This window comes from Microcebus murinus, chromosome 10, assembly GCF_040939455.1.
Source record: "Microcebus murinus isolate Inina chromosome 10, M.murinus_Inina_mat1.0, whole genome shotgun sequence".
NCBI classification, from domain to species: Eukaryota; Metazoa; Chordata; class Mammalia; order Primates; family Cheirogaleidae; genus Microcebus; species Microcebus murinus.
The window spans coordinates 53422035-53434506 of NC_134113.1; the positions used below are offsets into that span (position 1 = coordinate 53422035).

The following is a 12472-nucleotide window of genomic DNA, read 5'->3' on the forward strand; positions in this document are numbered from 1 at the left end:
TCTAAACTTCCCAGGTGTGACATTGATTCCCAGGGAATCAGTGTTTAGGGTAGAGGGACCACAGCACTTCCTTCTTTTGCTTCACGTTCTTGCACAAAATCCAGCATGCAGAATCAGAGAGATGTAACTGCAGACACCTAACTGGTGAGACTTACAGGTAGGAGTTTCTGGGCCGGATTGTGTTTCATGGACTGCCACATTTACTTTCTCCAGATATTGTATTGCTTGTTTCGAATGGTTGGGAGTAGCTTCTCTCACCTTAAGGGGATGTGGGTAGATGGTGTGCAAGACTGCAGAAAATCAGTGGACTTCAGAAAACGGTGGGGATCTACATCAGTAAATATGAGCTGGAGGTTACTTACGTGATTGTTAGGGGTGCACAAGCACTGAAGATTTGGGTGGGTTTAGACCTAAAAGGAAGTGGCGTTTGATTGGTTATTTGAAGTTAAAAAGGCCCCTTCCTGGGTGGGGTCTGCCAGCCGCATAATTAGAACCGGAAAAACTCTACTGGGCCCGCCTGCCTTTGTGACATAGCCCAGTCAGCCTCAGCTGTAGATCTTGCCTTGACTGGTGAGGCCCAAAGCCAGTGGCCCCGCGGAGGCGGGAGCCGGGCCATGGCTGAGGCGGCTGGGCCCAGTGGCGAATCCCAAGGCGCCGAAGTTAAAATCCAGCAGCCTGTGGCAAAACCTGTCAAGGGACCACTGAGGCGTGGCCCGCGCTCGGTGCTCAGAGTGTCTCAGCTGCTGCTCCGGGCCATCGCTGCGCACAAAGGGCTGACTTTGGCAGCCCTCAAGAAGGAACTTGGAAACGCTGGCTACGAAGTGCGCAGGAAGAGTGTCCGCCACCGGGGCGATACCTCCAAGTCCGAGGTGAAGGGCACGCTCCTTAGGGTCAGCGGCAGCGATGCCGCCGGCTACTTCAGGGTCAGGAAGATCCCGAAGCCGAAGAGAAAGTTGAGATGCTCAAGGTTGGAGGACGGTGTCGGGCCTCCGAGAAGGGGCCCACGGAGGCGTCGCGTGCAACGCAGGGCAGCCAAGAAGGCCAGAGACATATGGAGACGGAACGCGAGGCCAAACGAGAGGGCGAGGAGGGTGAGGCCAAGAGCCAAGGACCAGGTGCGTGTTGGAGCCAAGAAGGAAGCAAGGGCCAAAGTGGTGGACGAGAGGAGAGGACGAACCAAGAAGGAAGACCCCAGGCCTACATCAGGAGAGAAGAGGCCAAGCTCGAAGCCCAGGGAGGAGAAGCATGACCCGGAGAAGCCAGTGAAACGGACCATCCAGAAGCCAAGCCTGCTTAAGACCAACCGAACTTCCAGTTGTCAGGGAAAGACTCGCACAAAGACTTCCACTAAATCTGAAGGCCCTCGGAATGCAGTCCGGAATCCACAGCGGAATTTACAGCGTGGGAGCAGCTGCCCTTCCTCCAGGCACACATGCCTTTCCTCCCTAGGCTCGAAAAAGAGCAGCTCTCACACTCATTGAAAATGGACAAAACTATTTACAGGGCCTTTCCACCACATTGTGTGTCTGTTGCCTCTTTACCTCACCTGGAAGGGGAGGGGACGTGGGTGTTAAGGTGAGATGTGTGACAGGAGTATGTGGGAAGAGAGAAAAGGGAGCTGAGATTCTGTTCCCGCTGCAGGATCCAGAGAAATGTCTTTTAAAAGGAAAGAAAACAGGTAGAGGAAAACCAGCAATTTAACGGAGTTAGAAGTGTTGAAGTAATGTTAGACATTTTAGCAAATCCAAATTGAGTTTGGAAGAGGAGGGCATATTGGGGGAAGAGCAGACAACCTTTAAATTGAGTGGTCCCACGGATTCAAAGTGTTTGTACCCGAAATTCCTTTTAGGACAAAGTCCATTCTCCCAAAATTGATTATGATGAGTTTGTAGTTTTTGCCCTGAATTGATAACCTATTTTAAGGATATTCTTATATGTTAATCCTGAGTTAAATGATTGTGTGAAGGTATCTAGCACAGGGCTTGGCACAGGATAAGTACTCATCACTGAGAGTTAAATTCATGTATAAATAATTCCTGATGGGGTGGTAATGTGGTATAGCAGAAAATTATCCTGGATCAGAACTCAGTGAGAACAGGATTCTAGTCAAAGTTCTGCTACTCTGACCTTACCTGAGTTATTTCTTAACCATTTGTGGTCTTGGTTTATTTGCTATAAAATGTTGGGATTGGCCTAGGATGATTTTTAAGGTGATTTTAAGCATCAGTAAAGTGATAAGGGGGGCTTAAACATTATGGCATATACTTCATTCGACAAAATTCAACATAACAGAATTATCAACTGGGAAAGGGCCAACTCTTAGAGAGAAAATTAAGATTTACAGAATACATATCAGAAATACAAGGAGATGGGGAAGGCTAGATAATGAATACTTAGGTCTTTTGCTTTTCTTAACAACATGTATTGAGCACTATTTGCCAAGAATGGAACAACTGTATAATTTTTTTGAGTTCTGATTGCAATGATTAAGTGTGGGAGTACTCATGCCACAGGCCGACAAGACACAGAAATGGTTTCTAGGAAAGTAAAACATTAAAGTAGCTTTATCAGGGAAAGGATTAGCCGTTTCCAACTGAAGCCAAAGAAATGGGGAAAGTAGAAGCACCCGGGAAGTGCTTTTTATTCCTGCAAAGAGGTGAGAGTCAGTGGGAAGGTATTAGAACTACCTGGTAGTTTTTGCAGGTATAACTGACCAAGGTTTTCCCAAGGAGAGTCTTCTATTTTCAAGGGTGAACATAGTATGTATACTTAAAACAAAAAAAAACTTTAAGTGATGTTTATTTGCCCCCTCAAACCTTTAATTGAGAATCACTGTTTTAAGCCTATGCAAAGCCTTGTAACAGAAAAATGCTTGCAGTGTCTCATCTATGGATAATCTGAACATGAAATTTCCCCATGCTATAATTAAGTTTACCATGTGCTTGAATGTGAGTGGCAGAACGAAGCAAAACAGAATCAGAATAGGAAGGCATCTGAAAAGAGTAGTGAGGAAAATCAAACATTGTCTATTGAACACAATTAGACAAAGTTAATCACCTGCCCTTGTGATAGCCAGATGTATTGCCCCTTTATAGTCCTGGGATGTTTTAACCTAAAGAACCAGGAGGTCTAGAATCAGAAAGCCTTTTTCATCTAAGATAGGATGGGAATAACACTGGCAACAATTTTTGTAATTTCCTAGGAATCATCACACTTCTGTTTGTATTATGATGGTTTCTTCATTTCAAATTTTCATTCATTCAGCAAAACTTACCAAATTTATTAAGTGCCTACTGTGTGGAGGACCAGTGGCAAATAGGAGAGATCCAGACCCTGACCTTATATATATCTAACAATGGTCAATTCAGATTATTTTTCATTGATAAGCTTTAAGGTGGCTATACTGCAATGAAGTGTAAGAAATTACCTTATATCATTGGCAAGCTATCCGGATTATGCAGCTCATAATGCTACCTGGGTACTCTGTCAAAGGAATTTCCAAGAATAGCTAATCTCATCCCTAGTGTTAATTCATTAATGACTAAATACCTGCAAGATTCTGGGCCCTGTGCTGGGAATACCAAAATAGATAAAACAATATCCACTTTTTTGAGCTCACATTTGAATGGCGTATTTAGATATTTAACTTTAGTGAGAGCAAATGGAATGTCTCTGACATCAATTCTTTGCTTTCCTTTTACCTTAACTGCCTAGTACAGTGCTGATCAGATCATTATTGGATTTAAGAGTTGTAATGAACCTTAGATGCCCTCTAGCATCAAATATTCAATGGTCTTAAAAAAGTTAACTGAAATACAAATGGCCTTTAAAAATATGAAAAAGTCCAACTTAATAAGATAAATGCACATTAAAACTATACAAAACATTAAATACTAAAAAGATAGTATTTTTAATCAGATGGGCAAAAATTCAAATGTTTGAGAAACTACTCCATTGGTGAGGTTGTAGGGAAATAGGCACTCACATATAATGCTGATGGGAGTATATAGTAAATTATCCCAAACCCTAATGGGGGAAATTGGCTATCAAAACTATACAAATATCTTTCAGTCAAGGAGAACCACTTTTGGAAACTTTTAGATATTTATACATTTGTGAAACTGTGCCCAAGGTACTTAGTACAGCACTATATTAACAAAAAAATGAAAATAACCGAAATGTTATTAGGAGATGAGTTAAACAGTGAAGCTTCAGTGAAATAGAATGCAGCTATAAAAAGTGGGGGTTAATCTCTGTTATTATGACAAGTTTCCCTTTTTGCATAAAGAAATTCTAGAAGGATACATGAAAAAACTAAGCGGTTCTCTTTTGTGAAAAGATGTTGATGGGAATTGTAGGGGATAGATAGAAATGAGACACTTTACTATATCTTTTTTTGTATTTGCTTTCAGAACCCATATAAATTGTAACTTGTTCACAAGATAGAAACTTCCACATCATTGCCAATTATAGCTTTTTCATTTATAAGGTGGTTTGTACTTTTGCATGCAGTAATAATTCATCACACCATCAATCTCTAGGTCAGATTTTAGGTGAAAAAGCCAATGTTTAGAAAATACACAATTGGCCAGGCACAGTGGCTCACACCTGTAATCCTATCTCTCTGGGAGGCTGAGGTGGGAGGATTGCTCAAGGTCAGGAGTTCGAAACCAGCCCGAGCAAGAGCAAGACCCTATCTCTACTATAAATAGAAAGAAATGAATTGGCCAACTAATAAATATAGAAAAAATTAGCCAGGCATGGTGGCACATGCCTGTTGTCCCAGCTACTCAGGAAGCTGAGGCAGGAGGATTGCTTGAGCCCAGGACTTTGAGGTTGCTGTGAGCTAGGCTGACTCCATGGCACTCACTCTAGCCTGGGCAACAAAGTGAGACTCTGTCTCAAAAAAAAAAAAAAAGAAAAGAAAAGAAAATGCACAATTTAAAAATTGACTTTTAACTGCAAATCCAGTATTCTTTCCACTTTACTCCAGTTCTAGATGTCAAATGGGAGCCTCAACATCTGCTTATTCACTCCATATGCCATCTTTTTTATATAAATGAAGGTCAGAAGTTTAGAATCCATTTCTCCACTGAGTGATTTAATGATTGAGGTTTCATGAGAGTGGAGTGTTCCCAAATTTTCAACCTGCTTTTTAGAACATGCAAACATCTCCATTTGCCAGTGGTCTCGTAGCAACAGATACTTCCTGTTCTTCCTCCTTCTCTGGAGAGCTCTAATGTGACAAGGCTCTCCAACTAAAGTGCCTAGGAAGGACAGAAAGACAGGTGGTTTGGGAAGTTTACATAGGGGCACTATGTTAGGGAAGGACTTAAAAAAAGACAAAGAATTTGGACGAGAGGAACTGAAGACAGAGGAGGTGTTAACCTGAGGACTTGGATGAGGCTGGGAAAGACATTTGTAGAAGGGTAGATAGAAGGATGTCAGGATTTCAAGTCTATGAGCTTACTGAGAAAACAGGCACCCCAATGAGCAATCACAATGGCTGTGTTTCTCCTTTCCCTTTTCTCAGTTCCCTTACTTCCTTCCCTATTTGTGTTGGAAAAGACCAGACTCCAAGTGGCTGGGGGGAAGAGAGAGTGAACACAAGAAAATAAGGAAACATTATGAAGTATAGAGGTGACAGAACAGCCAGGCTGGTGTAAGGAAAGCTGCAGAGGCACCCAGGGGTGGGGAACCTGTGGCCTTGGGGCCACCTGTGGGCTTTTAGATCCTTGAGTACGGCCTTTTGAATCCAAATTTTACAGAACAAATCCTTTTATTAAAAGGGGTGTAGCAGAGAAAGATGAAGCTTTTCTTGCCTCCTCTGGTGCTTAAAAAAGAACAATCTTGAAATCAGAAGGCCACAGGTTCCTCTGGAAGTTCCATGTTTTCTCCCACAACCATTTCCTCCCTGTCCTCTCAGCACTGAATACATCTAGCTGACGGGTTTCTGCCCTAATCCTATCTGTGCTTGCCTTATCTGGCTTGTGGGAAATATCCAGTTATTGCACACTTGCCTGGGGGGTCAAATCATAGTCACCACCACCACTTGGGGCTCCAGACTTGGGCTCAGTACTCCTAGCTCTCTGAAGAGCAGTGTGGGCATTTGCACCACCCTGAAACTAAGGGCCTTCTTAAACTGGCACCCTAGGCGCTCTCCCTAGTCAGGCCCTGCTCACCACTCTGTTGCTGAAGTGCTCCCTAGGAGTGGACCACCTGCCCAATCCAGCAGCGTCTCCAGGATGGATCAAGTCCCTGGCTCACTGGGAAGTAACTCATAGGGGCCAGGACTCCAGGAAAGAGACAGCCAGGCACAAACTGTTGTTTCTTAAGGTTTCTGTTTCAGGTAGTGAGACAAGGGGGCTCACTCAAGACTTCGCAATTTACCTCCCCTCCACTCTGTTGCAGCCTTTTTTATCTGCAGAGAAGAGCTGGGAATGGAGGGAAAAGAGAAAGAGAGGACCCAGAATCAGTGACACAGCCAACACGTCCTTTATTCAACAGACATGAACCATAAACCCTCCATTGAGTAATCAAAGAAAGTTCATGCCAGAGGAAACAAAATCAGATAATAGCTAGAAATCTGGCAGACACGGAGCAGTTGGGCTGGATGGCAAGTGGGAGTACACTTCCAGGGCTTCCTGGCAGAGTGCTCCAGGCTGTGTGAGATATGGCAGGAAAGTGATGTTTGGGGAGGGCTCGGCTGAACACACTGAGGTCAGGGACCAAGGTCATACTTGGTCTCTCAGGCCTGGAACTGCCTGCACCTGGCACATAGTAGGCACACACAAGTTTGCTTGTAGAGTCAAGTTTGACTCTCAGGAGCCACAGGAGACTGGAAGGGAGTAAATTAAAATGCTGAAAATTGGAAAAGTGACTTTGCAAGTTAGATCAAGGGAACAAGAGCCTCTGGGAAATGGACTAAGGGGCCTAGATTTGGTAGTACTAGGTAGGGGGTTGGGTGGGGAGTGAGGATGAGAGAAAGAGCCAGAGTGGTAAGATGGCAGCTGAGTTGCTATAGCCAAGCCAAGAATTTGGGGGAAGAGAGTGGGAAGTACAAGAAGTTGACTCCTGCTTAGTAAGCTTAAAGCTGATAGAAAAGAAACCAGACAGTTGGCAGAGGGATAGGTAGTGAGTGGGCTCATAATGGGTTGGAACTCGCCGGAAGCTTAAAGAGATAAACTATGATGGAAGGATAGAGTTGGGGAGAACAAACATACATACCCATAGGAAGGTAGTGCATTGCTCAGGCAAAACAAAACTCAAACCAAACCAAATCAAAAAATCTGAAAAGGAGAAGTGGGAAGAATAGAGGAAGAGTGCTGCCTATTGGGAGGATGGAGGTGGTAACAGGAAAGAGGGAGAGAGCCTGAGGCCTGAAGTTGAAGAAAGCCTCAGCTTTATGGTTCACTGTAACCTTTTGACCTTGGAGAGCACCTGTTGGCAGGTTTGCAACTGTCAGTTAAGTTTGTCCTCATGAGTGTGCCTGGGAAGAGGAACTGGAGGAAGTAGTAGGGCTAGGGCCTGCAAGGTAGTCCTTCTCACAACCTGATTTGGACAGAATCTTCAAAACAGGAGAATGCATTTTTGCCACCATGGCTTAATTGATTACAGCCTCTACCTAGTAAGCAGTCTGGATTCAGTCTCACTTGTGTCGCATCTTACTAGATAAGCCTAGTTTCCTCTTGTGCCCTAGGGTTCCTCTGATGCCCCTGCTGCCCTTGTCCATACAGTACAACAAATCATGGTTAGAAATCCCTCTCATGGCCCCTTATTGGTCTCTAATCCAATTGTGAAGTTGGAAAACTGGGTCCTTGAGGGCTTGGCACAGCAGAGCTTACTCTCTACCTTTGTGCTGAACACCTGCCTCCAGGACAACTTATTAGAGAGCCAGGGAAAAGGACCAGGCAAAGGCAGATCATTTCCTTAGATGTCAGTTTTGTATTGGATTTCCTTTCTTTGAGTTGTTTGCTCCTTTCCATCCTTTCAGATTTCTGGACCCAACTATCTTCAGTGCCCATATTGGAAGCCCTAGCCCCAATCAGTCACTGGAACTTAGTTTCCCCACTAGTTTCTGAAATTGGTGACTAACCCCAGTACTTTCACTGAGTTAAGGGTGGGAGAAGCCTGTGAAACTAAGGTGTGTCCTAGCAAGGTTGCAGAGAATAAACCTGACCAGCAGGAGTGTGAAGATCCATTTGAAGAAAGCGAGGCACCACTCACTGCTTGAAATGGAATATGAATCCCCTAGCCAGTGGTTCTCAAACTTTGGCTTATAGCACATATCCTGGAGGACATGTTAAAAGACTAATTGTGGAGCTCTGCCCTCAGAATTTCTGATTCAGTAGGTCTGGAATGGGGCCTGAGAGTTTGCATTTCAAACAAGTTTCCAGGTGATACTGATGCTGCTAGTCCAAAGACTACATTTTGAGAAACAAGATCTTGTATAGCACACAAGGGAATGGAGGGAAATTTTGCCAGCTCAGGCTCTCTAAGGGATCTAAAGGAATAGATTTCACTTTTCTGTTTTTCCCCAGTCCCACTGATCCCCATTCAGTGTACCCATCACAACAGAGGTGGAAAGAACCTGCCTTCCCGCCCCTCTAGGTCTGAATCAGCTTTCTAGGTCAGAATCAGCTCTTACCTTGCCCTTAAGGGAAACAGGAAAAAAGTGGCTTGATTGCAGGAATTTTGGAAAGGGGGGGATTTTGTCCCAAATTATCACCTTCTTTACCTCTCTGAAGGCATAACATTGCTTTAACAAGGGAAAAGCTTTTCTTTCCACAATTAGAGCTAAGGGTTAAAGGGTAAATATTAGGTTATTAAGTATGGAATGTCCAATTTCCTTAAGTACTAAAATTGATAGTTGATATCTCTGACATTTCACTTTGACACTTCTTTTTTTCTTTATTGTGAAGGTACATTCTCATTCATTCAAAAACATGTTTTGGCTTTGATTATCTTTCAAATTTTTTTAGAACAATTTTTGTGAAACCATGGATAAGTCAAAAATTCATGTTATTTTTTAATATGAGTTCCATCATGGAACCAATGTAGCACAGACAGCTTAAAATATCAAAGAAGTGTTTGGGAAGGATATGGCTAATGAACACACAGTACTTCGATGGTTTGAGGTTCTATTGTGGTGATTTTAACCTTGAAAATGAGCTATGTGGGTGACCTGAGATCAAGGTGGATAATGATGAGCTGAAAGTTGTCGTGGAAGCGAATCCAGCAAGGTTTGACATTACTATTCCAACAATATTGGACTATTTGAAGCAAATGGGCAAGGTAAAGAAGCTGGATGGATGGGTACCGCATGAATTAAATGAGTATCAGAAATCATCTGGAAGCTTGCCTTTCTTTGCTGTCATAAGGTGAAGTATTTTTATAACGTATTGTTATATATAATGAAAAATGGGTTCTTTTTGACAATGGCAAGCATTCAGCACAATGGTTGGATAAAGATGAAGTGCCAAAACACAGTCCAAAACTGAATATTCATCAACAAAAGTTAATGGTGTCTATTTGGTGGTCCAGCGCTGGTATTATTCACTACAGCTTCACGAAACCTGGCCAATCAATTACAGTGGATGTCTACTGCAACCAATTGGATGAAATGATGAGGATGCTTGCAATTAAGCAGCTGAGATTGGTCAGTAAGACAGGCCAATCCTCTTGCAAGACCACATGTCACAAAAAACAACACTGCTGAAACTATACAAGCTGGACTTGGAAACTCTCTGTCATCCACTGTATTCACCAGACCTTGCACCACTGGACTAGCACTTTTCCCAGGCTTTGGATCACTTCTTGCAAGGAAAAATATTCAATTCTCAACAAGCTATGGAAAATGCCTTTTATGATTTCATCACCACTCACTCTGCAAGCTTCTTCACTGCTGGTGTAAGCAATCTACTGGTAAGATGGCAAAACTGTGTCAATAGTTTTAGGTGCACACTTTGATTAATTGTACTATTTGAGATATAATAAACTTTTGATTCAAAATCGGACATTTCATATTTAATGAGCTAATAGCTTTGGGAAAAGCTAACACTGGGTTACGTTCTCCTGTGCAAGGGATTCTTTGCAGAGACACTATGTTGGGGTGGAAAGGGGAGGATACTTAGAATAGGATACACGTACCACAGTTGGGAAAATGTGACAGGTTCCTCAAGATAAATGTCCCTGTTTTACATTTTGTCCAAAGAGAACACAGAGACATTTTTTTATTTAGACAGGATAGGGTAGACATGTGGCAGAAGAGAGTTGTGAACATGAAAGTTTGAAGCTGATTCCCTGTGGGAAAAATTCAGATCTATTCACTCATCTGATGGCTGTTGCTTGTTTTATTTTTTTGTCCAAAGAAGGTGGTGTTGGACCGAGGTAGAGAAGACAATGGTACACAGAAATGACCCAAAGGATTGCCCCTTCTGCAGAAGGTTCTTAGACTCCATGATGCCTTTCAGCTGGGTGCTATAACTGCACCTACACTTCGGGGGCTTCACTTTCTATCCCCACATTTACTAAAACAGATAAAAGGTTGGAGTTAACATGTAATTATTAGGAGGTATGATCTGATGGCAAGGAATATCACTTCCCACAAGTCCTTAAAACAAGGTCTGTGAGAAGCTGGATCTTTCAGCATGTCAGATCTTTAAAAAAATACAGAGTAGAATGTAAGCAATACCTTTCTAGTCATTAAATACTAGACTCCATCCTTATACCCTGATGCTTCTGGTACCTTAGTCCTTAAAATATTTGATGATACTTAACTTGTAATTCTTGACACAAATATATGACAATTTTGGGTCAGGGTAACTCCCTTTCTTTGAAGCCAGTTTAGTCATTTCATGGATAGGCTGAACCTGCTAAAAGTATATGCAAACTTGAGTGACCTGCAAATGTCTAGTTTTCTCAAAAGTGGGTTTCTGGTCTCTATCAGATTCGCCAACAGGTCTGTGATCCAAGACAGGTTCTGAACCATTGCTTATATAGAGCTGATTTGTATTCAAGACTTATATTAAAATAGGAGACTAAAGGAAATGGCATAGTCCAAATTTATTACTGGGACCCACACTCTCCTTTTCCCAGGAGCATCTCTTCAACTGGTCCTAAAATGCTCCTGTCTTTGAGGACGTAGGGCAAGGTCTACCTTACAAAGGGCTGGCCATTTTGCTATTTTCATAGGAACATAAGCAAGAGAACTGCATTCTAGGCAAAGAAAGATGGCTCTGAGTAGCAGAAGGGAGGTGGGAGCTTGGCTGCTCAAGTCACATATATTCTCAGAAGCCCCGTCAGCAGAATGACCCTATTTTAATTCCAATTAGGTCCAGGACTCTGAGAAGCTGCAGTTTGCCCAGTTTTTCCTAAGTAAATGGGACAGTCACTAAACTAGGTTGCTGTAGCTCACTTACTCTTGCTTCTCTGGTTCATTCCACCAATTGTGGCTAAGAAAAAAGTATCTTAGGGAAAAATCCAAATCTAAGCATTAAAGAGCAAATATCCCACTTTCATCCTTTTTGCTCCTCTTCCTAACCCCAAACTGCTTTTACATAAAAGATAATTTTTTAATTATAAGATTTGTATTAACACAACCATCAATAAATAGAAACAATGACCAAGTCATCAACTAACAGATGCTAGAATACTTATACAAGTCCCAAGGAGTTAATAGTGTGGACGCCTTTCCAGAATTGGGAGGAAAACCAAGCACAAAGTTCATTACCCTGCATCAGCTGAAAAGCTAAGCCACAGCCATTTCCCTTAAAGTTCTGTTTCTGTGAGAATGAGATAGTAAAGAATACCTCTTCCCCCTTTATGAGGCAATCAGAGTCAAATAAGAGTGATGACAACAACTTGCAAACACTGTGATTCCTGTCCTAATTTCCCAGCACATAAAACAAAACAAAAAATCCCACTCAGCACAAAGCTTCTATATGCACCTTGCCTGAAATCAACAAGAAACAGCTCACCTCACTGAAGATTTCTCTTTCTGTCTTCTCCTAGGTAAAAACATTCTGCAGCCCAGAGATTTAGATCGAGACATATACATCCACAATTGTCTTGATCTCAGTGATACTGAGGAAAGCTTTGTACTCAACTGCCACAACTTAACCCATCATTTAACATTTAACCCTTTCCACTAGGGCTCCCTTAATCACTCAGATTATTTGCTATCTTGAAACAAAACAAACAAAAAACCCCATACAATCCCCACTACCCTTATCCCCAGAACACAGCCCCTAGAAAACCTAGCTTGTATAGTTTTCACTTAGCATGCTCTCTTCAAAGACCTGCACACATAGACACATAGACACATAAAGACACAGTCAAGAGGAGGGGTCTGTTCAAGGAGATAAAAGTTTTTTCTTCTGTATGGGCCTGGGTTACTTGGGAGTAGTAGGTCCATCTCTTAGCATTGTTGTGTGATCTCTCAGTTCCATGTATGTATGTGCAGGATGAAGGG

The 12472-nt window shown here is 42.5% G+C and overlaps 1 protein-coding gene across 1 annotated transcript; it reads left to right on the top strand.

Annotated features, from left to right (window-relative positions):
• The first annotated feature begins 599 nt into the window (after window positions 1–599).
• On the top strand, window positions 600–1481 carry H1-7 (H1.7 linker histone). Its single transcript, XM_012756716.3, has one exon. The coding sequence runs from the start codon at window positions 615–617 to the stop codon at window positions 1479–1481; it is 867 nt and encodes a 288-aa protein (XP_012612170.3). The 5' UTR covers window positions 600–614.
• The last annotated feature ends 10991 nt before the right edge of the window (window positions 1482–12472 follow it).